This window comes from Seriola aureovittata, chromosome 12, assembly GCF_021018895.1.
Source record: "Seriola aureovittata isolate HTS-2021-v1 ecotype China chromosome 12, ASM2101889v1, whole genome shotgun sequence".
In the NCBI taxonomy this organism is placed as follows: Eukaryota; Metazoa; Chordata; class Actinopteri; order Carangiformes; family Carangidae; genus Seriola; species Seriola aureovittata.
In genome coordinates this window covers 17,716,139-17,743,254 of record NC_079375.1, presented here as the reverse complement: position 1 = coordinate 17,743,254, position 27,116 = coordinate 17,716,139, and the positions used below count along the sequence as shown (strand labels likewise).

The window sequence follows — 27,116 nt, the reverse complement described above, 5'->3', positions numbered from 1 at the left end:
TATGTGCCTTAGATCAGTGATTTCAAAGTGTGTTGTTGTTCATGAGATCATGGAGAACAACCTCACCAACTTGTTGTGATGCTTTCCCATGTCCCATGTTTAATCCCTCGAACCCACAAATAAGTCAATAACATTATATCCAGTAGCTCCTCCACTTGCCTTTTTTTTTTTTTTTTTTTTTTTTTTTTTTTTAAGACAATACTATCACAAATATGACTGTGGAGATGACACATTGACGCTGACATGGACCACAGCACTGTATGTTATTTGGCTCATGCCGTTTGAATTACCATTAAGGGACGCATCTGAGTGGAAGAGACCGCCCCAGTATCCGCTGCTGCATCCAACTCGCTTTCACACTTGGGTTCATTCACACACACTTTTCCCACCGGGATGGAGCCGCTTCAGCCAGCGCGCAGAGCCAACGGGGAGCACGCACGCTTCCACACGTCGGCACACATGGCTGCAAATTTATGGCGAACATTTTGCACGTTTATCTGGATAATAACACTAGTTTCAAGTTCGAGGACGAGGATTTATCCACCAAACGAAGGTAAGTAAGGAGGGAATGGTGCTGGAGCTGTGCGACGCATTCGGGTTTTCCGCTGGTGGACGGTGGGAGAGACACGGGTGCGTGCGCTCCGTGCGCGTCCTGTTGGATGGGAAAGAGCAGGGAGAATATGTATGAAACTTGAACAGCCCAAAAGTTGGATTTCTGGGAAATTTTCACAGTCGTTGGTATTTCTCCTGGTTTCTGGCAGAGATGTGACCCCAGGGAGTTCAGATGCATGTTCTCTCTTTCTAGCGCTGTCACGAAAATCTTTTGTTTCTTGGATATTTTCACATGATGTGGCCACTGTAGCGCACACTGTTCTGAACAGTCTAGTGTGAAAGACTTATCTTTTATTCATGTGCAGTTAAAGCTCAAACTCATACTTTTTGGTTGTTTCTTTATGCATGAATCAGATTTGACACCTTCAAATCGTGGGATTTTTGAAATTTTATAGATATTTTATAGATCTATCTGATGTTATATATAAAAATAACAATAATTATTACAAATAATGATGGATCATCACAAATAAACAGAGACAGACCTCCTGCTGTTTTCATTTGTCCCAGTCTTAGTGGTCATTCTGCTTATGGTGTGGCCAAGCCCTCTGAGTGCAAAAATACTTTCACTGTTAAAGAATTACATTAATTTTTTTATTGCAACATTGAAGGCTGTTTTCCCTTAAACCACCTGTCCGTGTGTGTGTATGCATTTTAGTGACCCTGCTGGATACCAGGACAGTGCCAGGAGAGCTGAAATGGGCAGCCAGTCCTTCAGAGGGAGGGGTGAGTGGGAGCCTGTTTTTATTATTATTATTTTACAGATATGGTCTCTCTTTGGAAAAACACGCTCTCTCTCTCTCTCTCACATACACACAGACGCACACACACACACTTGGTCTGGAAACTGTAAATAATCATCCCACAGATTTTGAAATGTGCTGTTGTTCACCAAGCCTAAGTGCTAATATGAGAGTGCTGGCGTTGCGTTTGGCACAAGAAAAGGCATAAACCAGCTTGGTGGTGGGTGTCATTTTTTAGGAATTTTTACTACCATGCAGTTGCCAAAATGAATCCTGGAAATATCTACTTCATGTCATCTCCTCTCATCTATTTGTACTTTTTATTGTTGGTACATTGTGATCTGCCATCTATACGTCCTCTCTCTCTCTCCTTCTCTCTCCCTCCCATTTGCTCAGTGTCTCTCTCACCTCTTTGTTGGTTTAAGAGTTATTGGTGAACTTGACTCTTATTTTCTTCAGTCACCATGCTCTCATTCTCTCACAAGCCGCTTGATTGACAGGGTCCTGGTCTGCACGCACTGAGCTTTTGATTACAGGCACCCCCCACCTTCCGCATCCTTTAGTTACACACACACACATACACACAAAAACACCATTTCTGTATGATTGGGGCAAGTGCAAAGCGTTTTTTTCCTCTGACAGCTGTGATTTCTGTCTGCTGACAAAGACTCCAAAGGAGACCAGACAAGGAGGCATCATACCCCATGACAGCTTTTTTACAGCTCTCTTCCCCACAAAGACACACACATATAATAAACAACACACAGCACACAAAGACGTAACCATGTGCTCATGCTCATGCTCTTGCTCATGCGTGGACGCTCTTATTTTCACATATTGTACATGGAAGACATGGTTACACTAAAGAGCCGGAAGAATGCTGGATTTTCGAGGCCTATACCGATGTTGGTGTTTCAAGATAATAAAAATGCGATAATGATCTATCAAGCCAAAGTGTAAATATTAAATGTTATTATCAAAGATGGCTTTAAGACAGTAGATGTTCTGCAGTAAACCTGATTGAAAATTAAAAAACATTTGAAAAATAAAAAGATTAATACAAAAAAACATAAATGCATTTGAATTAAGAGAAGTTAAGGCCAAGTATGCAGGAAAATGAAGACATTAGATTGTGCTTTTGCATATCTGCCAACATGCACACCAATCTTTGTGTCAAAATATCTGTGAGAAACCAATATCAGCCAATAAGATTGGCCCTGATGACATATCGATCAGGGCCAATTAGACACACAGTAACACACAGACCCCCCTCAACACACACACACACACACACACACACACACACACACACACACACACACATTCTGTCATCCTCCCTCCCTTTTGCCCTCTTTCGACATGGTGCATTTAGTGTGTATACAGCTCTCGCCGGTAGGGAGAGAGCAGATTATTATTCAGTAGCAATAAAAAGCCAATTTGGAGTTGGGAGGCTCAGCGGTCATTTGAAGGGTCACAGTACAAGGCAAATAGTCAGCTCTATTGAGATGGATGGTGCAGTGAGGGAGAGAGTCTCTTTCACTCGTATGAAAATGCGCCTGTAAAAACCTTGGAGTCGCAACAAATCTGAACCACTGTCCGGTGCAGAATACTGATGTGAGAACGAATGTTGGGCTGTGAGGTTTCAAACGACAGCAGTGAATTAGAGCATGCTCCTCGGCATCTGAAATGTATGTGAACTTGTTTTTCTGTATTTATGAGGAATACGTATGTTTTTCTGGTCACCACTTCTGTAAGAGTGTTTCTGTGTTAAAGCTTGTTCCTTCTAGGGCTAAAGAGCGGGTGATGAAGTTTAGGTTGGTTCAGACTTTACGTTACGTCATCGTCTCCACTAGTTCTTGCCACCACATGACAGCTGTGTGTGCATGTGTGTGCTTTTTCAAATGTGTGCCATGCAGCTTTTGCCACATCCCCTCCAAATTTATCATTAATTCTGCTTCAACATTTGCTCTTATCACTAAATATTTAAAATAGGTATGACAAGAAATTCAAGGTAAATCGGGGACAGCAGCAGTAAAAGTAATAAAAAGGGCCAAAGCACAGGTTAAAAATTCTTACCACCCTGGTAGAGTGAGAGATGCACATTGCAAGACCCAAAGAGAGCTTTGTTCATTCTGTCCTCGCTTGCCTATCTTCTGCAGCTGCCTCCGAGGACCCGTCTTTTTTGCTATATTTAAGTACATTTCAGGAACTCTGACATACGCGTCCATAGTCACATTTACCTTCTCGCAATATATTTGTGTACAGTGTTTCATTTTCTGACAGCATCACTTTAATGCATTACTACTTGGCAGCTGATTATAGAAAAAGTTTTAAACCTGTTCTCAAAGGCTCGACCACATGACAATTTCAGGACTTTGGCAATTAAAGATCACTGATTAATGATCTGTATGATGGAGCATCTGTTTTGATGAAGTCTCAGATAACTACAAGTTGATTTTCTTACTGTCGGCATGAACTGAAACCAGTGAAAACCTGAAAACTGGGAATTTAATATTTATGGAACGTATTGTAAAGTGGTGGCCTGAAATCTTAAGTGTGCACAAACATGCATAACATAGTCAACATAAATGTATGCCAGCCCAAGTGTAGCAATACAATTTAGTGTGTTTTCATTTTCAGTGGGAGGAGGTGAGTATTATGGATGAGAAGAACATCCCCATCAGAACGTACCAGGTGTGTAACGTCCTAGAACCCAGTCAAAACAACTGGCTGAGGACAGACTGGATTCCTCGGTCCGGCGCTCAGCGGGTCTATGTCGAAGTCAAGTTCACACTGAGAGACTGTAACAGCCTACCAGGGGTCACCGGCACCTGCAAGGTACAGGAAAAACTTAACAAGGATTTCTTTTAAAGGCTTGACTTTTTTTAACATGTTAACTTTTATGCTTATTAGTCAGTGGACAGACTGCTGCTAATGGGGCTTTATTATATATTACAGCTGCTGATTACTCAAGCACAACCCCCCCCCCCTTTAACTCATTATCATATTAAGAGAAAAGATGAGCCCTGATGATGATAAATAGACATTTTACTCTTTTTTTTTTTCCTTTCTCCTTTGTCTTGTAGGAGACATTCAATCTGTACTACCACGAATCAAACGAAGACAGGGAGAGTTACATCAAAGAGAGCAGCTTCATTAAGGTGGACACTGTGGCAGCAGACGAGAGCTTCACCCAGGTAACACTAATCAACTGAGTCAGGCTTCGAGTTCTTTATCCCTCCTCCACTCACTTTAATTTGCTCTTATCTCGAAAATACACCCCCCTGGCACTTAGCTGTAATTTCTTTATTTGTTTTACAAGCATTTCTATCTCAGATGGCTATTTCACCATCCCAGAATTTTTGGCAAGGAGATTTTGCTTAGTCCACACTAACATTCGTTCTGATTTTAGCATTGTATGCATTAAAGCTTATTTTACCTTTGTAATCAATAGAAGTAAGTCTGGATGAGAGCCAAATGCTGAAAGTGTGAAGATCAGCCATGGTTCAATAGCAACTCCCACTTAAGGTTAAACAAGCAAATTGAATTAATAAGAGCTGACACACTTTACTGCACATTTCATTAATCTAGCTCCCATCTCTTTCCATCCAGGTGGACGTTGGAGACCGCATCATGAAACTGAACACTGAGGTGCGAGACGTAAAGGTCACGACCCGCAAAGGCTTCTACTTGGCCTTTCAGGATGTTGGCGCGTGCATCGCGCTAGTTTCCGTCAGGGTGTTCTACAAAACCTGCCCGCTCACCATCCGTAACCTGGCAACTTTTCCCGACACCGTTACCGGAGCTGATACGTCCTCCTTAGTGGAGGTCAGGGGGTCTTGTGTCAACCAATCAGAAGAGAGAGAGGAGCCTAAAATGTACTGCGGTGCGGATGGAGAGTGGTTAGTTCCCATTGGTGGATGTCTCTGCAACCCAGGAAATGAAGATAAGGGCGGAGCATGTAAAGGTGAGTGACGCAACAGAAATACTTTACCGAGACTTGGTGTTTGTTTTTGTGATGGTCGGCCTCATCTTGCTGTGAGCTCTCCACCCCCCTTGGGTTGCCACTTCTAAGTCCCATGTCTCTATGAGTAACAATCACAAGTGCTCGACTTAACAAGCTACTCGCTAATGATGGCAAACATTGACCGAGATTTGGTTTGTGTACTAATTAACACCTGCTTGATTATTCTGTGGATTGTTTTCATTATTTTCAAGCAGTATGTTTAGAAATTCTGTCTTAAAGGGGCACAACTGACATGTTTGCCAGCTGGTAATGGTTTCAGTCATGCAGTATGTTCCACAACACCACAGCAAAATACTGTATTTTCATGTGCATGTTTTTCCACCTTTTACTGTGATAGTGAATTGTATCAGAACTGCAGTGCAGATGTTGTTTAGAGATAGTTAATAAAATAATGTATTGCAGAATGTAATCCATTACAGCAGGATTGAATTGTTTAAACATACGGAGGGAATAGGCGTTTGGATTTTTGATGGCAGATGTGAGATTTTGACAAGCTCAGACTCTGTTTAGGAATGATTTTTGTGTAATGCGCTGTGATTCACTTTCTTGCCGAGAGTTAGATTAGTTTTGGAGCCAGGAGATGGTTAGCTTAGCTTAGCACAGAGACTGGAAACAGAGGGATCTGTCCAAAGGTAACAAAATCCACTTACCAGGACCTTTAAAGGATATCACACGTTATATCTTAAGGACGTGCTACTGGTTGCCTTGCAAAGGTCACGATGACAACAAGCCTCCAAAAAATTCCTGCACCCAGTCAAGAAATAGTCAAACACACCCCCATGAAACCACAACTTGTCGTCTTTACACTACTATTTTTTCTGGAATGTGTTCATTAGTGAGTTTTAGAGTGCAGTTTACAGAGTACAGATTTTGTTACCTTCTGACAGAGGAGGATAGCTGTTTCCCACTCTTTTCAGTCTTTATGCTAAAATAACTGTCTCTTGATGGCTGCCTCATTTTTAATGGACTGTCATGAGAATGGTATGAGCGAAAATCTTGAGCTATTACTTTAAAATATTCAGCTGTACTGGTTTGTTTTCGAGTTTTTAGTCAAATAGCTGGAAGTCATTTTGCTGTAGAGTCACTAAGTGACAGTAGTCACTCTATATCACTCAGTATGGGTACAATATCATGTCATGTATCCTTTAAATATTCAATATCCTTCACCTCTTGAGTTATCTTCAAGCTGTAAACAGATTTTAAGTCCTAATACAGTGTTTTTAGTATTAGTAGAGGATCTCAGGTCTCGGTGTGAGGTGTCATAACAACAGCCATCTGGACAAAAATGCCTTTCTATCACTTACAAATCTGGTCTGAACTTTACGGTAACAAATATGCAAGCTGTTCACACCTCTCACCAACATACATGTGGCATGGATGACGTGTAATGTTTGGAAGTGACTGTTGTGATAGTGAAGACTACTAAATGTGTGTGCCTTTGGGAGAAAGTGGGGTGTCTGGGGGAAAACAGACTAAGTGGAGACACTTTTACAACACGGCTTCACTCCCCCTATTCAGTTGCATACGCGAGAGACGCTCACACACACACACATACGCAGATGGACAGAGACCAATGGAGATACGGGGGGAGGCGACTCACTGATCTGCTCCCTCAGTTTTATTTATGAAGCCCATCCCAGCAGGCTAATTGTATAACAAACAGACCCATAATTCAAAGAGAAAAGAGGAGATGCTGGGAGAGAGAAAGAGAGATGGACATAAAGAGAGGGATGCAGTTGGTGCCAGTTGGCGATAAATTGAGAAAAAAAAAACTTTTTTTTTTTCTTCACAATAGAAGAAGCAGGAGTCAAAATTCTCAACGTTACAAACGTTCTCTAAAATCTTCATCCCACTTGCCCCGTTTGTTCCTTCTGAAAAGAGGAGGAGGTTTGCGGGGTGGTCCCAGAGGCCTGAAAGATGTTCCTCCTCAACTAGATTTAGGAGAGACCCTTGACTCTGTTGAACCTCCAGCAGATGTGAAGTGCCATCTATCTATCTGCTGCTCTCTTCTCCGTCTCCCCGCTCTCACTGCCTGTCAGGTTGTTGGCTGGGCTCAGCTGCCTCAGTGGAAATCCATCAAAGTCTGGATGAATACCGAATGCTGCTCAGCGAAAACTCTGACCCTGCAGTATTGGATAGACGCCTTAACGCTTCTCCCATTTTAAGTTTGAAATTCGCAGAGAGAAAGGGAGGGGGAGGGCAGAGCGGGATGGAGGGAAAAAGCAGATAGATTTGAGGGGAGATTTAGATGATCTGTCTCTCCTCCCGTCACTGAGGTCAAAAGGCTGCTGGATCTTCTAGGCTCACATGTCTTCACTCAGTCAGTATAACAGACTTATGCAGACAGACAGACTGAGAGAACATAGCTTGGACAGAGACACCGGTCATTACAGGCCGCCTTGATTCTGAACAGTGAATGCCGACAAAAGGGGAATCATGTCCCTTCACCAAATATCTTAAAAGGATAGTGCAACATTTCGGGAAACGCGTACATTCTCTTTGTTGTTGAGAGTTAGATTAAGAGTCGAGGAAGTGACTGCTCGCACCCAAGACACAGTAACGTCCCTCATAGCAACACAGCCACAGTTTTTCCTGCTCAGAGAATTACTCACATTTCGTGCCGCCTTTAGCCCTCGTCAAACTCTGACAGGTTATTTTCCAACAAGTGCTGCACTTGGTGGATTTCTGTGATTCCTGACTGCAGTTGCGGCATTACGTCGATGCGGTATCGCTGTTTCGTAATCAGCACAGTGCTGCCAAAACTGCAGAAGAAGAAAAGAGTCACAACCTTCCTCAAGGAATTTCATCTGTTTATTCCCTACAGCAGGAGTGTGAGAGGTGGCGGTGCTCTTTCGTGGCTGTTCAAACAGGCCAATATTGTCTCGTCTGCATCCAAGCACATCCAGCTTCTGAAAAAAAGTTTTGATGAATTAACGTTGAATCTCAATCATCGATAACTCTAAGACTCTAGGTTTGCACAGTGCAGACATTCTCCAAAATGTCAAATAGCTCAAATTATAGCAAACACTCACCAACAAATCCAGACTGTCTGCTCCTTGGTTGGATTGATTGCTATTTGCAGCTTATTTTGGCATTTATCTATTTAGCAGTTTTTCATTTTTCTAAGAGCTCGGGTGCAATAACCACCGTTTGCTTCTTCACAAATACTTTTTGCATTGCTAAAGAGCGTTTTAATAAGTCAAAAACTCCAGTTGAATTGAATTGAAACAAGGATGGAATTACCTAATGCGGTGAGATGTGAAAAGTTCATTTTCAGTGTTGACACAAAGTAATGAGGATGTAGAGGATGAGAGGAGAAGCTCTGGAGAGGAAGAAGGGATTAGTTGTTGAATAGGGGTAGAGGAGGATTGAAAGAAGGCCACTGACAGCAGAAGGCATCAATGGAGAGCCGCCCCTCCCCTGCTGGGGGTTCGTCATCGGGGTGCAAAGGGGACGAGTAGAGAAACACAAGAGAGAGGGAACTCCCCCTCTTTTCTAAACCCCTGGTTAAGACCGAGGTCATGACTGAGCCCGATGAAGACGTCAAAAACTCTGACTGACAGCCACGCACACATATAGAGAGAGAGTTTAGCTGCAGAGTGCAGGGTCATGACCGAGGTAGATGAAGACGTCAAAAGTTTGACAGCTGCGATCCGTCTGGGAGGATCGGAAACGAAGGAGGAGAGACAAGAGGCGAGCAGAGGAGAAAGAACAGAGAGAATTTGAAATAATGTGAACGGCTGGAGAGGCGGAATGACAGAGGAGCCTTCCACTTTTTGTTTCACTGTCTCTCCACTGGCCTCTTTCTTCTGTCGTCTGATTCTGCTCACTGCCTGGAGGGTTGGAATGTTTTTCTGTGTGTGTGTATGTGTGCGTGTGTGTGTGTGTCTGTGTGTGTGCGAGTGTGTGTGTGTGAATGTGTGTGTGTTTGCTTGCATGTGTGTGATCCTGTGTTCCCTCCGTCCAGAGAGATTTCATGGTTATGCTTCTTTCCAACGCACCTGCAGTCTCGTCAGCAGCAGAAAGCGTTTGGACGAGAGGGATGAAAAGAGGGCGAAGAGGGAAAGACAGCCACACTGAAAGAGGGATGACAGAGAAAAAGAGTGAGCGGATGATAGAAAGAGTGTGTAATCGTTGCATTCAGTCCCACTAATTATTGCATTGCATTTCTGGACTCCGGACATCTTGGATTGCTGATTTAGTGCGTGCGCGCGCGCGCGCGTGTGTGTGTGTGTGTGTGTGTGTGTGTGTGTGTGTGCGCACCAGTGTAAATGTGTGTGTACTGTATCTCCAAATTTCTTCCCTAACAAAGCCCTCCCTCCCATATACTCACATTTTGGAGGAGTGCCCGGGAATGCCTAGAAAAGAGTGTGGTGGGGCAAACAGAGAAGGGAGGAGGAGCGTGCGTGTTTGTGTGTGTGCGTATGTGTGTGTACACCATGTGCGCGTATGACAGGTGACAAAGCAGGCAAAGACAGTGGAAAGGCCCGAGTTATTGTCTGAGGCAAGCCAAACCCAGGTGGGGGGAATGGTCTGCATTCCGCCATCACAATCAAAGTGTGTGTGTGCTAGTGTGTGTGTGTGAGCTATTGTGTCCCTCTCCCAGGTTGTTTTAACATGGAGGAGGTTTGCCAGCTCCACCGGGCCGTCTGTAGCTGTCTGGCATCGGAACAAGCTCTGCTCTCCCTCTCGGTCTCTCTGTCTTGCTCTCATTATCCCTCCTTTCTCTTCTCCAACTCTTCTCCCTGATCCCCGGTCAGGGGTGGGGGTGCTGCTGGGTGTTCTGAGTGTGATGGGGAGGGGGGGGGTTATTGTTGTGTAGCCCCTTTCACATGCTAATGTTTGCACTATTGGCTTTGGGCAGGCACACACACGCGCACACATACACACACACACACATTTATCTTCAAACCACCAGTTTTTGTGAGTATTTAAATTTAGACAAACTTAAAGCTGTGGCTTCCACTGAGCACACTGAGGTTTTAAATGCAAACTGACTGAAGAGATGTAAGATATGAGATGAATTTGGCACCAGACTTCACAGGACTGTCAGCTTGATTTTTTTTTTTTTTTGTGGGAGGCAGGCAATCCTTTCAATGAAGACATACAGCAGGAGAAGATAAGAATCACTGCTTCTCTCCAGCATTTCTCTGGGCTTTAATTAACAGGGCATGACCCCTGTGATTAATAGTGTCCCGCCTTCTCGCGTGACAGTCTATCAATCCGTCAATCCGTCCCTCCCTCCCTCCATCCATCACAGAGACAGGTGTCAGACTGGAGCGGTCAGGGGTACTTCCTTCCATCTACACCCCTCTGCTGGGAAGGAACAAGGGATGATGACAGATAACACGGGGTCAAGGAGAATACATACACACACACACACACCCACACACATGCACGCATACAGTATGCCGACTAGGCTCTTAGCTGGATTCGCAATGAGCTGCATTTGCATTTTAGGTAGCAGAAGAATGCATATGCAAATGCCGACAATGCTGATAGTAATCAAAGGGCACCTTCCCCTCCGTGTCTCTGCCTCCTCCTCACTGTCGTTTTTCTCTTCACCTCTTTATCTCGCGCTCCTTGTCAGTCTCTCTCTCTCTCTCTCTCTCAGAACCTTCCCCATCCGTTACTTTCTCCAACTTGTCTCCAGCAGCTGATTATAGTGTATTTATTGTCCTCCTAACAGGCAGAATGTGAACGTGTCCATAGACACCCACACACATCTATCCAAGGTTTCACCTTATCTTATCAGCATGTGTGTATGTTTGCCTACATATCCCTCCCAGTTAACTGGTGGAGTTCAGGCTCTTGCGCGGCTCTTGGTAGCGTAGGGTTAATGTCGGGTTAATGACACCCTCATGAGCTCTTATTCCAGGTCAGCAGCACTCACCCCCCTGGTGGAAACCAGCGCTAAAAAAGACACAAAAGGCTACAGACAACAGAGAGAACAGAGACATGAGAGGGCACGGACGGAAGTTTATGGCTTCAAATACTTGCTCCTTTCTTTCTCTTTCTTTCTCTTCCCTCTCCATTCTGTCCTCTGTGTTGGAGACAAGGTTAGAGGACTGGGTGGGACAGAGACAAAGGCAGAGTTCTACCCCCAAGCAGAGTCTTGTTGAGCCCTATAATCAACCTCTGAATCCTTAGCAGGTCAAATACTTTTTCTGTGATTTTAATTCCCCCTCTTTCCTGTCCATGGCTGACTTACCTACTTTGATGATTAAAAACAAAGGAATGTGCAGAACAGCAGGAGAATGATAATAATACTGCCTTTTATGTTGCATTTGATGATATCAGCTGACACAACACGATGAATCATTCAGCGGATGAAAGTCGCTCTTATCAGCTGTAAATGTGTTTATGAATTTACAGGTTTCGACTACAGGCTTCGGCCGTGTGTGTGTGTGTGTGTGTGTGTGTTTTTGTGCGGTCTTGTTTGAATCGGTGTCAGTATCGAGCTATCAGCACCGCTAGCCAGCTTCAAAGCTTTCTCACAGTTTGACACTTGGAGACTAGAGGGCTATATGGAGATAGAGCAAGAGTGAGCTGAGACACAAAGCCATATAAGTGGAGGTCGAGGAGGAAGTGCAATGGGAGCGAATGAGGGTGGTTGTGAAAAATGTGAAAGGGCGGGCGAGAGAGTGTGTGAAAGAGCAAATCTATGGAGGCTCACACAGATGGGGCAGGATGGTCGGTGTGAGTAGATTACAGAGGAGACTTCCTCTCTCTCTCTCTCTCTCATCTACTGACGAGTGTGTCATAAAGCATACTGACACACTTGAACACACACACACACACACACACACACACACACACACACACACACACATCTACGCATACACATTATTCCCACATTCCAATCCACTCTCCCTGGGATGTCTTCATCTGCCTTGGAAACGTGAAAGGGTTGGAAAAGAGAAGAGAGTGGGGAAAGACGGTGGGATTGAGGAAGGGGAATGAATAGGGGGTGATGATGAAAAAGAAGGTGTTGAAAAAATGATTGCAGTTGAAACAAATGAAGGATTTCCTTCTGAAATTAAAGAGAGAAAAAATTGGTTCTAACCAGCCACGCTTTGCCATCTCTTTTGCTTCACCAGTGGATGTCAAGCGGTATAATTATGCACTCATTTATTGTATTGTTACTCTGTCAATGCATGAACTCCTTGGTATACAGAGAGATTTCTCTGCCTCCACTCCCCCTGTCTCTCCCTCACCCTCTCTCTTTCTCTGTTTCTCCTCTTTCATATATTTAAATGTCAATTATATTTGTGTGGGCTGCCGGCACTGTGGAGTTTTGATGTATTCAGCTCTAGTGTTTCTGGTTTCTGTGTGTGTGAGTGGGAGCTGATCAGTAAGTGTTCTTTAGGTGTTTCTTTCTTCACTCATCAAAATCAAAGATAAAAGAAGTCAAAGTGCCCCTCCTACTCAAGTTATATCTATTTCTCTCTCGAGATTTGTCTTTTCACTTGTTTGTCTTTGGATTCAGAAAAAAACTCCATATGTTGATTAACTTGTTGTCTGGGCTTTCCAAGCAGTCAATACAGGAGACAACAAAGATTGTATCCAGGGTCAGAGGTCAGCTGACCTAAAGTCAATGTTGACTACATTGCTTGCAACCAACATCAGGGTGGACTTTAACTGATACACTCCCTAATCATTTGGACTTTTTAAAGGTAACCTGTGGAGTGTTTCTCACTAATAAATGTGTTTCCCTCCTCATAAGATATTAACAAAACTGAAATTTTGGAATATTTTGAAACCTATATTTCACTGTGTTTCATCAATGGGACATCATGAAAACAGAAATCTGCATCATGTCACCTTATATACTCTTAATTTTCCTGATTCATTGAATGTTTGCTCAGTAAGAAGTCAGGAAACATTTTAAAAAAGCGGATCACAATTTCCCGAATCCGAGACATTCCACATCCCAAAGATAATCAGTTTTCGTTTCATAGATGACTGAGAAAACCAACAAATGTTTTAATTTTATAAGCTGTAACCAGCAAATATTTTGGCAAGTAGATCTGGATCTACATGCTCCCAGTTTGGAGAAGTAGACATGAGTGCTGGTACAGAAGCGATATCCTGTAAGGTGGTGGTTTTTAATCAGTCTTGCACTTTGTGTCTCTGCCTCTCTGCAGCCTGTTCTGTTGGTTTCTACAAAGCCCGGTCGTCAGATGCAGGATGCTCCAAGTGCCCCCCACATAGCCACTCACTCAGAGACGGAGGAACTGTCTGTGACTGCCACTCTGGATTCTTCCGCGCCGACAGCGACCCTCCCTCTATGGCCTGTACCCGTAAGAACACACTCACTCACACACACACACATTCACATTCACATTCACATTCACATTCACACATACTAGGAAGACAATGCATCAGTGAAAACACAGACAATATGTGTGTGCATTGCTCGCAAATAAAAGCAAAAAGCGCACTCATTGTTTCCCAACCTCTCTATCTCTACCAAACAGAGGGAGACACAAACTTGTCTGAATGCCACCCCTGTTTCATGATCCCGTTACTTATGACTAAGCCACCATCTACATCCTGTCTGGGAGTGATAACTAAAGAAATTGAGAAGTGAATGAATGTCCTCCTCTCTCTCTTTCTCCCTCTCTCTCTCTTTCTCCGTCTATCGCTCTCTCTCTCTCTCTCTCTCTCGCTCTCTCTCTCTCTCTCTATCTGTCTTACTCTCCAAGTCTGAGAGTAGGTTCTGTGTGACAGAGTTGGAGACCTCGGTCTGTGTGTCGTAAACTTAATTATGCCTATATACAGCGCATGGTTTCCTCGGCCTGGGAAAAATTAAAACACACACACACACACACACACACACACACACACGCTCAAAGAAATGCCACAGAGGAAAACATCCAACCCATCAAAACCATCTCTCAACATTATGGTTTTCAGTCTGATGCCAGATGTCTATATTTCAACCCACCCACCCATCTACTTCTACTTTCCTTATGTCTAGGTCCAGTATAGAATACACAGTATATGTGGTTGGTTTTCTTCACTCTCAATTTATCCTTCTCTCCTCCTCAGAGCCACCCTCAGCGCCGCAACAGCTCATCTCAGTTGTGAATGAGACCTCGGTGGTCTTGGAGTGGGCCCCTCCTCGCCGCCTGGGAGGCCGAAGTGACACCAGCTACAGCCTGGAGTGTCTCATCTGTCAAACAGGCAGCCACAGTCATACTGGCGGCAAAGCCCTCCCCAGGAATCGCAGCGTCACCCAGCCTGAAGCTCAGCACAGTGGCTTGGGCATGCAGTCAGACCAGGGGATTGTAGGATCTGAGGTCCATACAGGGAGAGGTGTCTTCCAGAGCAGACCAGTACCTGAAGATGACCCGAGACTTGGCTCTGGCTCCGGCTCCCAGCTCTGCCTGCCCTGTGGCTCCGATGTGCTCTTCTCTCCCGGCCAGACCGGCCTGAAGACCACAAGGGTGGTGGTGAGCGAGCTGAGGGCCCACACGCACTACACCTTCATTGTCCACTCACGCAATGGGGTCTCCCAGTCCAGCGGTGCAGGGGCAGCGCAGAGTGTGTCCGTCACCGTTACAACCAACCAAGCTGGTGAGAAGGAGAAGTGTGCGTTACAGTGAATGTGTTTGCCAGATTGTTGACTGTTGCAGTAACACAAAATCTGCTTATAGATGTTGTCTGTAAGTGGGTCAGCACAATGCAAACTGCTGCTCAGTGCATGTGGGTCCACAGGGAGGGAAGGCCCCATGAGTATTGTTCACAACTGTGGAAGCATGAAATGAACAAGCTCTGTATGTAGTTATATATGTGCATGATAAAGGTAGTATCCAATCTAAATCACTTCAATGCTGCAAAACAGTAAATGTATTTGGAACACATATATTTTACTATAATGCCTCAGAGTGTGAAGGATCTGTGTCCAAAATATAGTCCAGGAAAGCTTGTGAAAGAAGAAGCAGTCCTGCATTTAAATATATTCTCCATGGATTTGCTTTCAATTTGCCCTGATTATATAAAACTACATTGGATCATAATAGAAGAAGACTAATGTTGAACAAACACGAGGACACATCCTTCCTCAAATAGGCAGAGAGACCAGTTTCTCTATTAACAACAGCTACAAGACACTTTTCCTCTCCTTTCTCTCAACTGGAAACTCTTGCTCTTACTATCACTGTCATAGTTGCCATAGTTATTCATCTGTCCTCCTACACCTAACAACAGCTGAATTAATTATAGGGGCGTTCTCGGGAGGATGTCAGAAAGCATTCTTGGAAATGTAAATCACTGACTTAAATACAAACAGACAGAGCTGGTTGACAAGAGAGTAGATACAATGAAAAAGTCAGTTACAACACTACAGAGAAAATTTGTTGACACGTAACAGCCTTAAGTGTATCTAAGTGTGGGATTTTTTTTTTCCTTGTGTCAGCTCTTGACCATGGAAATGTTTAAAAAATCACTCGGATTTTATGGTGTGTTTCATTTTAGTTGTGAAGGCGTCTGCTGGTGTGTGGCGTTTCCTCACACATGCTTGCCATTAGCTTTTCGCCATGTACTTTTCTTTTTTGCGTGCTGCTGTTACATCTCAACTGTCATTGCTTTAAGACTTTAAGGTGGCATTTAGAAACAGACACACCTGCATAGTTCCAGCAGCCCCGGGGAAATAACTTCGCTGTGTGTGCACAGCATGAGAGCGTGTCAGGGGATGTGTCACATCCAACCTGCACCACCATATGGCCCGATATCATATGAACAGCCACAAAGGAGGACAAACACCATAAAGGGCTGGAAAATGGAAGGGTGTAAGCGGAGAGAGAATGTGGAGAATGGGTCTTGTTTCTGTGGAAAAGGCAGGAATGGGATTTGGGTCAGTTCTCAGGTGCACCGGGTCAATGGGATTGTTGACAAACAGACACCAAACATGCCTTTGGAACACTATGCAGGGGACATTGTCTTATCAGCAGCATTAGAGGATATAAAGTATGTCATCCTACAAAGGTAAACTATTGTGGCTGAATTATCTCTTTCCACCCCCCCACCCCTCTCAGCTCCCTCTCCGGTGTCGTCCATCCAGGCCACCGATGTCACCAGGCACAGTTTGTCGTTGTCCTGGCAACAGCCGGATCGACCCAACGGGGTCATCCTTGAATACGAGGTCAAGTTCTATGAAAAGGTGAGCCGCCGGCAGGTTAACGCAGCACAGACAGCTGTCTGGAATGTCAATATGTGGGCATGCTGTTTGTATTTCACTGATGGTGAAGATGGATTTGCAGTCAGGCACTGAAAAGGGACCCCTCTTTTTGTCCTTTCTAATCAGGATCAGAAAGAGAGGTCCTACCGCATAATGAGGACCTTTTCTCGCAGCGTGGATGTCACAGGTCTCAACCCCCTCACTGTGTACGTGTTTCATGTGCGCGCTCGCACAGCTGCTGGATATGGAGAGTTCAGTGCTCCATTTGAATTCTCCACCAACTCAGGTATTCTGACAATAACGTTCAATAGTTTCAGAGGAAGCTTTAAAGTTTATATGAAGAAGTTATAACTTTCTGGTCGGTGACTTTTGTGCCCTTTCCTGTTAGATCCCTTCCCCCTGATTGGTGAAGGCGTTAACTCAGCCTTCCTGCTGCTGTCTGTCAGCGGGGTTGGAATTTTACTGCTGATATCTGCAGCTGTCTTCATCATTAGCCGCAGGTATACACACACACACACACACACACACACACACACATACACACATGCACATATATAAAAGCCTCCATACAGGCAGGTGTGCCCTCCTGTAGGCTTGTTGGGTCGGCTTGAAGTTTCCCATCAGTGCATCACTTACGTCAACCTGTGTGCTGCCTCTGCCTTAACTACTGCTTTTGACCAAACTGCCATAATGCACACAAACAACAGTTCCCCTGCTATTGTGTGGCTAAATAATGTGTGTGTGTTACCTGGAGCTTTTAAAGGGGATTAGAGTGGAGACAGTGATAATCCCTTTGTCCCTGACTTGTCATTACTGTCTCTTCACCAGCACAGCTTGTGTGTCAGCTTCCGCTGGCGTGCACACACACACACACAAGCTTGCATGAGTGCCCACAGACACACACATAACCACACACACACACACACGCACACACACACACACACACACACACACACAACACACACACACACACCTGCTCAGCCACAAAGGTGTTTTTGACAGTTTCTTTGTTTAATGGAAAACACCTTTTATCTTGCGCTACCTGAGGCGTCGCCCCTCCTCCCTCTCTCCCTTAAATGCTTTCATCTGCTCGCAGCCCGTTGCGCTCTGTTCTCATTGTCGTCGCTCTCATTGAGGCAAATCCTGAAAAACCCAATGAATGTACAGCGCTGCTGGAAGAGGAAGACACTGAGTTAAAAACAATGTGACACATATGCGTTTTTGTCAGTTCCCCTTAACCGTAAAAACCAAAATAAAAACATGTGAGAAGGGAAAAGAAATAGTCACAGGAACGCTCTGACACACCGTGTCTTCTGTGTCTGTGTGTTAAATGTCCATCATTTCTTATGTTTCATCAGGAGGAGCAAGTACAGTAAAACAAAGCAGGACTCAGAGGAGGAGAAACATCTTAACCCAGGTAGACTGTACACACACACATACACAGTAAAAAAAGACAGACGGATGGATGCTCTTTTTCTCCTTTCTTCTTTCCAATCCACCTGCACACATCTTATACACAATCTGCCAAAGACATTTACATAACATACGCAGCAGTTACACAACTCATATTTGTCACCCTCCTCTGCATCCCTCCTTCTCCTCCCTCGCTTCCTCTTATATCCCGCCTCTCCTCCATGGCAGGGGTCAAAATCTACGTGGACCCGTTCACCTATGAAGACCCTGATCAGGCTATCCACGAGTTTGCCAAGGAGATTGATGTTAGCAGTATTCACATTGAGAGAGTTATTGGCATGGGTAAGCCTGGCATTAGTGCATATACATACACACACACACACACAAACACACACACACACACACACACACACACACACACACACACACACGCTTACTTGGCGCTGACTTTGCTGTTCGCTCTATGCGTGTAGGAGAGTTTGGGGAGGTGTGCAGTGGTCGGCTGCGTGTGCAGGGAAAGAGGGAGATCTACGTGGCCATCAAGAGTCTGAAGGCGGGATACTCAGACAAACAGAGGAGGGACTTCCTGTCTGAGGCCTCCATCATGGGACAGTTTGACCATCCGAACATCATCAGGCTGGAGGGTGTCGTCACGAGATGTGAGTAGTGGCAGTATTTGGATTATAACTTAACTTCCAGGTTGTAATTTAGTCTAATGTCTATAACTCTTTACCTGTTTAGGCAAGCCGCTGATGATCATCACAGAATACATGGAAAATGGATCCCTGGATGCTTTTCTTCGTGTATGTGCAGTTTACTATTCTGTCAGTCTCTGTTATGAAACAAAATTTAAAAGAAATGTACAAAAATCCCAGACAGAATGCAGCTCACCAGTGACTGCACAGATTCTGTAGATGTAGGTGTCCCTGTTGACCTGCTCTCCTTTCTGCGTAATTAAAACATTTCAGAAACACGACGGCCAGTTCACGGTGATCCAGCTGGTCGGCATGCTGCGTGGCATCGCCTCAGGTATGAAGTACCTGTCAGACATGAGCTACGTTCACAGAGACCTGGCAGCGCGGAACATCCTGGTCAACAGCAACCTGGTGTGTAAGGTGTCGGACTTTGGCCTGAGTCGGGTTCTGGAGGACGACCCAGAGGCTGCCTACACTACAAGGGTAAGACATACACAGAATCTGCTCACACATCACTGAAATCAAATATTTGCATTTTGTTTATGTCTTTAGTTCGTACATTTTTTTGTTAAATGCTGGATGCAACAAATTTCTGTTGTTGACTGAATCTGTATGACTTTTATTGCTGTTGTAGGAGGCCACTGGGACTTACCTTTCTCCTGGAGGGAAGATCCCCATCAGATGGACGGCCCCAGAGGCCATAGCCTACAGGAAGTTCACCACAGCCAGTGATGTGTGGAGTTACGGCATCGTTATGTGGGAGGTGGTTTCATACGGAGAGAGACCCTACTGGGACATGAACAACCAGGATGTGAGTAATTTTTATGTTGCCTAACTTGTGAGATGACTCGCAGTCAAAAGAGTGAGGTTCCTGAAATTCCATGCGTATTTAAAGACAGATCAAGTCAAATCAAACTATTGGATCACCTATATTATTATTATTATTTGAAGAAATCAAAGACGTGAAAACCCAAGTGAATGCACTCAAAATGCTTCATAAAACTGTGAGTACACAAGTATGATACTGTAAATGTGGGAAGTCAAAGTTGGAGCAGGAAGTGGCCGTTTAAGATCTAAGGAACATTTACACTGACCTTTCACCTTCATTTTCACTTCCAAATATGTTTTTATGCAAAAAGACTGCAGTGGGGTTTTGTTTAAAAGTTGTCCATATGATTACTCATGTGGTCGCCCCCGTGCTCTCTGTTGTGGAGAAATGTCTGTGAAATATTAGCAGTGACGCTAATGAATAAAATATTATCAGAACTGAAAGAGAATCAGGTTAGAAAAAGTTTCTAACAAACAAGTTTCTTGTCCAAGTTCCCTGTCTACACTTAACAGCACAGACACACTGACAGCCGGCAACATTAACATCAATTACAGTTTTCATTAAACATAATTTGTGTGCTCTGACTTTCTTGATAAGTCAAATTAAACTTTTACTTCTGTACAGTCCACAAATTGGATTTAAGTGAACCCCATTTAAACAGATGAATAAATGAAACAGGGAGCACGTCTTTAGGATATTTTGACAAAGGAGAAAAATAAACTGTCCTCTGTGTGACGTACTCCATTGTGACCCGGAGGCTTTGACCTCAGCACTCCCTTTAAAAAAAATAATACATTTTGCCTTAAAATCAGAAAGGGCAGACAGCAAAGATTTTTTTTCAACCCGTCACAGGACATTTTTATTGAAGATAAATATTTAGACTTTATAAAAAATGACAAGAAATTGCTGCTTAGCGTTATCCTTCAGCCAAGCACATAAATTTTATACATTTAGGGGTGATTTAGTTCTGAAGAGTTTCTGAGATCTGAGCAAATTTTCAATCCCTTTGCTATCAAAGCTTGTTAAGTTTGAATGGGTCAAAGAGCCAGTCTGGCATATGGAAATTTTCAAATATGATTGATTTCATCTTCCAAACTTGTGTGGTCTAAGAAAACTTTCCTGATGAGACGCTCTCTAGACATTTTATCCATCTTATTGATGTTTTTTGCCAGAGCAAATTAGTAACTGCTTTTTCTCTTCTTTTTTTAATCTAATTTGTTTTAGTGAAACTCTGTGGTATTAACTTGTCTTATCTCATGTCTAACTACAAGTAAAGCATGTGATCTAGTTATATACTAAGGCATGTTTCAAATATGTAGTATTTTCATATTAGATACATTTTAATATGCTTTATTTCTGAGTGTCTTATTGTTGTATAGTATAGGCCCACAATGCAATGCACACAGGAAATAAGAGGAGCTGCTCACAGCTGCAAAAAATTGAAATAATTTGCAGATGGTGGTGAGACAGCTCGGGAAAGATCCTGGAAAAAGACAAGAAAGTAATAAATCTTTGGAAAAAGAATTTGCTTCTCTTTTGTTTAAGTGGCAGATCATTTTCGTTATTACATGCACTAAAAAGTACACAAAGTACTTATTAAGATTTATTAATGTACTAACTGCAAATACAGTATTCTGTGACATTAAGTATGTAGTAGGGAGTATGGAATTGGGAAAAACTGCCATGTCAGCTGGATGAGTAACTAAGATGCTAAACTAATACAGTGAGGACAGTAAACATTAAACCTGCTAAACATCAGCATGTTAGCATTGTCATCGTGAGCCTGATAGCAAGCTGACATTAGCATGTAGCTCAAAGCATCACGGTGCCAAAGTACAGCCTCATAGAGCTGCTGATGTGACTCTGTTCAGAACTGTCTACTAATTTACTGCCCACTACAAACTCAATGAGTATGCACTGCAGACTACCTACTAAATGAGGGATTAAGTATGCCGTCACCAAGCTGAGCGTTCACACTGAAATATACAGCCAGTAACCCAGAATGCACTTTGCACCAACCAGCAGTGACAGCGATAACTGGTGTGGATTTTAAAGCAGGCTAAAAGCTGTTGTAATCTTCGCCGTTAATATGTAGCTTGTTTAAGTTTGAATATTTTTTCAGGCGAGAGTGTAACCATGTAGATTTCTAATGTGTGGTCAGTTTGTCTAACTAATGCCTGTTTGTACATCTGCTGCAATGTTTTTCGGAGATTTGAGGAGAGCAGCTGGCCGGGTTTACTGTACCTCTGAAGAGATGCAATGCATTATGGGGCAGTTGAGTATATATAATCTAGTATATGCTTATCTAGTGTACATCTGGGCATAAAAAAGGACACAAAATCCACATACTTTGTGGCCGGAACACAATACATATCTTGACGTGATACTTAGTATGAGTAGTACGTTAGTAGGTTGTTCCAAACCCAGCCTTATTCTTGCTTCTTGTTTTGTAATACTTATGTAAACTCTTAGCTTTGGATGCACCCTGATAAAAATAAAAAAAAACCTCCACCTCCACCTCACCTCATCCTGTAGGTGATTAAAGCGATAGAAGAGGGCTACCGCCTGCCTGCTCCGATGGACTGTCCCGTGGTTTTGCACCAGCTCATGTTGGATTGTTGGGAGAGGGAGCGAGCGGAGAGACCCACCTTCAGCCAGATACTCAACATGCTGGATAAACTAATCCGTAACCCTGGGACCCTGCGCCGGACAGGAGGGGACAGGTACATACTATGCACATAAGCACAGGCTTAAATTAAATATCAACATACAGGGACAAACACATGTATATCCACATAAAGCCACAGTCATATTGTGCTCACACACACACACGCATACATGTTTCAACCCTATTGGTAGGCGAACATACCCATCATTCGTTTATGATTTCACACTTCTATTTATGAACATTGCAATCACCAACCTGCTTTCTCTCCTTGGCTGTGTTTGCAGACCCACACCCACCATGCTGGAGTCAGGGGTGGGTTCAGAGGTGTGTGTGTCAGTCGTACCAGAGGTGTGTGTGCCTGAGTGGTCGGTGTGCGAGTGGCTGCAGTCCATCGGGTTGGAGAGGTACAGAGACACTCTGGCGGCAGCAGGATACACCAGCCTTGACAGCCTACTGGCTCTCACACACCAGTAAGTGTACCCTCGAAAATGGATTAAAGTGAGAGTCAGTTTTAGCATTTACTCATCACATTTCTTCGAGCAAAACCAGCAGCAGCATGAAAACAGAATCTAATTTCCATGTCTGGCAATAGAAATTCATTGCCATTGTGATCATGACAATCTGACACAGAAAGGAAGAAATCTTACTTCTTACTTGTATTCATAATATTAACACTGCCTGAATTTTGTAGCATTACACACAAGCTGTTTTTGGGTAAAAGAGTAAGAGATATTTTAAGTTTTGGATGTGTTATTGACAGCGGCATGAGGCACTCTAAAGGCTTAAAATGAACTCGTTTTTAGTTTATAAGTGTCAATTAAAGGCAAAGTGTTAGTACTGTGTTCTGAATGCCAACACATGAAGGCAAGGTGATAAGTCTGCTGACATAGAGATGGGTGATAAATTATACTCACCTTGAAGGAAATTCATGGTCTTGCTCTCAGTTGTTCACGCAAAGAGTGACAGAAAATAATTGTATCAGGACAGAAAAAACGAAGATTGAAGAGAACCTCTTGAGAAAGTCTGCACACTTTTCTTAACACCTCACACGCAATGTGAGCAGGCCCCTATTTTGTTACTTAAAGGATAACATAAAGCAACCGACAGTGAATTTTTCCAGCTCTCTGGTGTTGTCTGATGTAGCTTATTCATGTGTCACTTCATCTCCACTATGATTCAGAAACACTTAAAACATATAAAAGAGCCATAGCATGGGCGACATATTCCTCTACTGCAATGAATACTGCTCTTAAAGTTTCCTGTGAAACTGCAGCGTAACTGCATTTTCATGTTACTGAGCAGGGATGTGGTTTCCTGTTAATGCTGCTTTCCTTTGTTGCCATATTCTTTGATGTGTTTGAATAGTTCTGAATGACAAGACTGGTCTGCAGTACAAAGGCATAAACTATATCAGGCTGTGGATACAAACAACTTGATATTATGGTTATAGCTTAATTGGTAGACAGGGTTGGTAGTTAAATGGCTCAGATGTGTCACTGAGCATAAACTGAACCCCAAAAAGATCCTGATGTGTGTGTATATAGGAAAAAAATTGAAGTGGCTTTGGATGAAAGTGTCTGCTAAATAAATGTAACATTGGTTGTGGTTGTTGTTTTCATGAAATTGGCGAATAAGAAAGATCCCGCCCTGCCTTATCCTTCAGATACTGCATGTTGTAGCTTTGTGTGTCTGAACATGTATCTTTGTTTCTGCACCCACAGGGAGATGGACAGACTCGGAGTAATCACACCGTCACACCAGGACATACTACTTGCCAGTGTGCAGCAAGAAATGTTGTCTCAAATGCAGCACATGCAACACACAATGGTTCCAGTCTGAACCTCAGAACGGATACAAACCTGTTTCGAGAAGAATTTCATTTACCTCATTCATGCACTTTAAGAGGGACTTTTCACCAGACGAAATACAAGGCGTGGATTTAAGTGAAAATACGAAGTGAGAAGAAGAGAAAGAGAGAAAAGCAGCACTTTTGTGAACTTCCATCCTGTGGAGTTTTCTAAAAAAAAAGACTGAAAAAAAAAAAAAACAATGATCAGGACGTGGCCACAGATAGCATTAAGCTACTGAGAGCTTAGACTGAAGGCTCATCCTCTCAGCCATTTTTCATTATTTTATTATTGTTTTGTGAAGGCTGACATGTGATGCTGTGCATAAGCAGAATGGCTTCCAACTTTTTTTCTTTCGCTGCTTTGGGCTTGACTTGAATAAAATGTGTTTTATGTTTGCTTGTATGTCTTTGTGAGTGTGTGCAGGTATGTGTGTTTGTGTGTGTGTGTGTGTGTGTGTGTGTGTGTGTGTGTGTGTTTGTGTGTGTGTGTGTGTGTGTGTGTGTGTGTGTGTGTGTGTGTGTCTGTGGTGCGTAGTTTGAATCCACACAACGTGGAAACTCCCTTGTCAAGGCATCAGCTATCTTTGAATATTCTGAATATGCAAAGTTACCAGAGTGAGTGGGAAGAGCCGGACAGAATGTACCATTACAATCTCTTACTAGTTTCATACTGGAAGATCATACTAACTAACTATGTGATTTATTTGTGTTTTTTTATTCATTTTCTTTTTCTTTGTTTTTTACTTGTATGAATTATTGTTTCTGTTGAATTAGACATTTAGATTAGTATGTTGTCCATCTGTGTCTGTGAATATGTCCCTTGTTTGATGCTAAACATTAGCTACATGAAGCATTTTGTTTATTTATGTTTGTTTTTTTTTTTATCTAGTTTGTACATTGTAAAATAGAAACACTGAGGAGATATTGTAATGATTGCCATATTGCATTGCAATAAATGCCAAAACCCATCTATTTATGTAGGGTTTAATCTTGTTTGAACAGAATATTTGCATTGTAATGTGTTTAATGGACACTATATATTATAATTAGAGTGTCAAGTGGAGCCTGGAGCGCTTTATGTTTATCATTTCTGAGTTTGGCAGAAGAAATTGTCCTCTGTGAAAGTTGAGACTTAGTCAGAGGTGTCTGTAACAACGAAAACAACTCCTGAAGAACACCCAGCTGAAATGCTGCTGGTGTAATCACACAGTGTTGGGTGTGTGTGTGTGTGTGTGTGTATGTGTGTGTGTGTGTTTGTGTGTGGAAGAGAGGACAGACACAGAGAGAAGAAAGTAAAAGAAAAAAGCTATAGGGAAAAAGAGAGCTTGAATTAAAAGGAGAGAAAATTAAGAGTGGGCTGTCACTGTGAGCGTCTGTGTGGCATCATGTTTTTGTCAGATAAATTGGGCTGAGTTTGCAGCGCAAACTTGTCGAATCAGCAAACATCTGTCTCCCACTACACTACCACATTTACACTTTCATTCACACACACACACACACACACTAGGGAGTTGATTGGAGGAAGCCTTTGATACATAAAGGAAGAGAAGATGTGATCTGATTTTCTGGCAAAAATGTCAATGTTTTTCTAGCCTAATGAGAGATGCCTGCATACACACAAGTGAATGCACAAACACACACACACACACACACACACACACACTCACATACCACCCCCCTGCCTCACTCCAAATACATCCAAATCACACACAGCAAACAAAATGCTGATGGTGGTTAATGAGGCAGATGCCTCTGAGTAAGAGACAGAGGGGGGTAAGAGAGACAGAGGGAGAGAGTTGGCTTGGCCCGGGGCAATGAAACAGACAGCTTCTGTCAAATAATGAGACACTGACACCACATTTAGCAGGTAACCTTTTGTGATGATGCATCACACACTGAACTCTGAATGACATCTGTTCCTGTAGAAAATAACTTTGGGCAAACAGTGGATAAACTAAATATTGACTGTTTCAGACTTACCTGTGTGGTTTCTAGTCCTGCCAGCAGCATGACGCTATGGATGAGAATGTTGGTCAGTCCACCACTGCTGTCCAGACTGAAATATCTTAACAGCTATTGGATGAATTGACATTGGTCACAAGAGGATGACTCCTACTGACTTTGGTGATCCACTGACTTGGCATGTAGCACCACCATGGGGTAACGTGTTTTTATTTTATTGTAATGTCTCAACAACAATCGAATGCGATGATAAGCAATGCTATATATATGCCTTATGCTAATTAGCAAATGTTAGCATGCAAAACTAAGATGATGTATATTGTAAACACTGCTCTTGCTAAACATGTTACCATTGCCATCGTGACAGTTAGCATGACAATGTCACTACTTCCTATAGCCTCAAAGGGCCGCTAGTACGTAGACTCTTGAAAAGGTCCACATAAATACAAACAGACACAAATACACACCCTGTATTGTATCAGAGGAGTGTTTACTGAAGCTATGCCGTGTCAGGATTCAATAAATGGAAAAGTGCTCCTCTCTCTGATGCCCCTCCTTTTACAATTCTCTCAGCAGACAGCAACACATTTTTACATTCGGAAACTTGTGATATAAACCTCGACTTAGTGTCAGAAATGGACAAGCTTTTCTATTTGCATTCACTGCCACAGAGCGAGGCCTGTAGATGTTCCCAGTTGTGACAAAGGGGATCGATCATAGGGATAAAAAGGACACAGTTTAGGGCTGAATCCACATTGACTGATGGTAGACTGAGCAGTAGTAATTTTAACCCTAAAAGACACTCTTGTTATATTGAGGAGGGCAGATCAAATCAAATCTTTCTGTCTCCATGTCTCAGTGGGAGGCGATTGTGGGTTTTTGTCCCCAGATAAGGGCGGGTATAGAGCCGGCTAATCCTGCCCGCTCTTCCATGTAGGAGTGGCAGTGGGGTGTCTTTGCTGCGCGGCCAGCCGTAATCTAATGGGTGTGAGATTGGGCTTTATGCACGGGTGCGCTCACTCACACACAGCCGTAGACACACAACACAAAGTCTAGATTTGTTTCAGGATTAAAGGCATCACCTCAGTGACTGACATAATGCCACAGGCATTCCCACGGCAACCCCGATGAGC

The 27,116-nt window shown here is 43.3% G+C and overlaps 1 protein-coding gene across 1 annotated transcript; it reads left to right on the top strand.

Annotated features, from left to right (window-relative positions):
* Positions 1 to 206: 206 nt before the first annotated feature.
* On the top strand, positions 207 to 26,525 carry LOC130179360 (ephrin type-A receptor 4-A-like). The gene is made up of 19 exons (XM_056392283.1): positions 207 to 553; positions 1,271 to 1,338; positions 3,996 to 4,193; positions 4,442 to 4,552; positions 4,968 to 5,322; positions 13,530 to 13,685; positions 14,437 to 14,964; positions 16,425 to 16,549; positions 16,694 to 16,853; positions 16,956 to 17,067; positions 17,926 to 17,984; positions 18,209 to 18,322; positions 18,454 to 18,639; positions 18,722 to 18,783; positions 18,949 to 19,158; positions 19,310 to 19,486; positions 22,040 to 22,227; positions 22,457 to 22,642; positions 23,894 to 26,525. Exons 1-19 carry the CDS (start codon positions 394 to 396, stop codon positions 24,009 to 24,011), a joined length of 3,273 nt encoding a protein of 1,090 aa, XP_056248258.1. The 5' UTR covers positions 207 to 393; the 3' UTR covers positions 24,012 to 26,525.
* Positions 26,526 to 27,116: the final 591 nt, after the last annotated feature.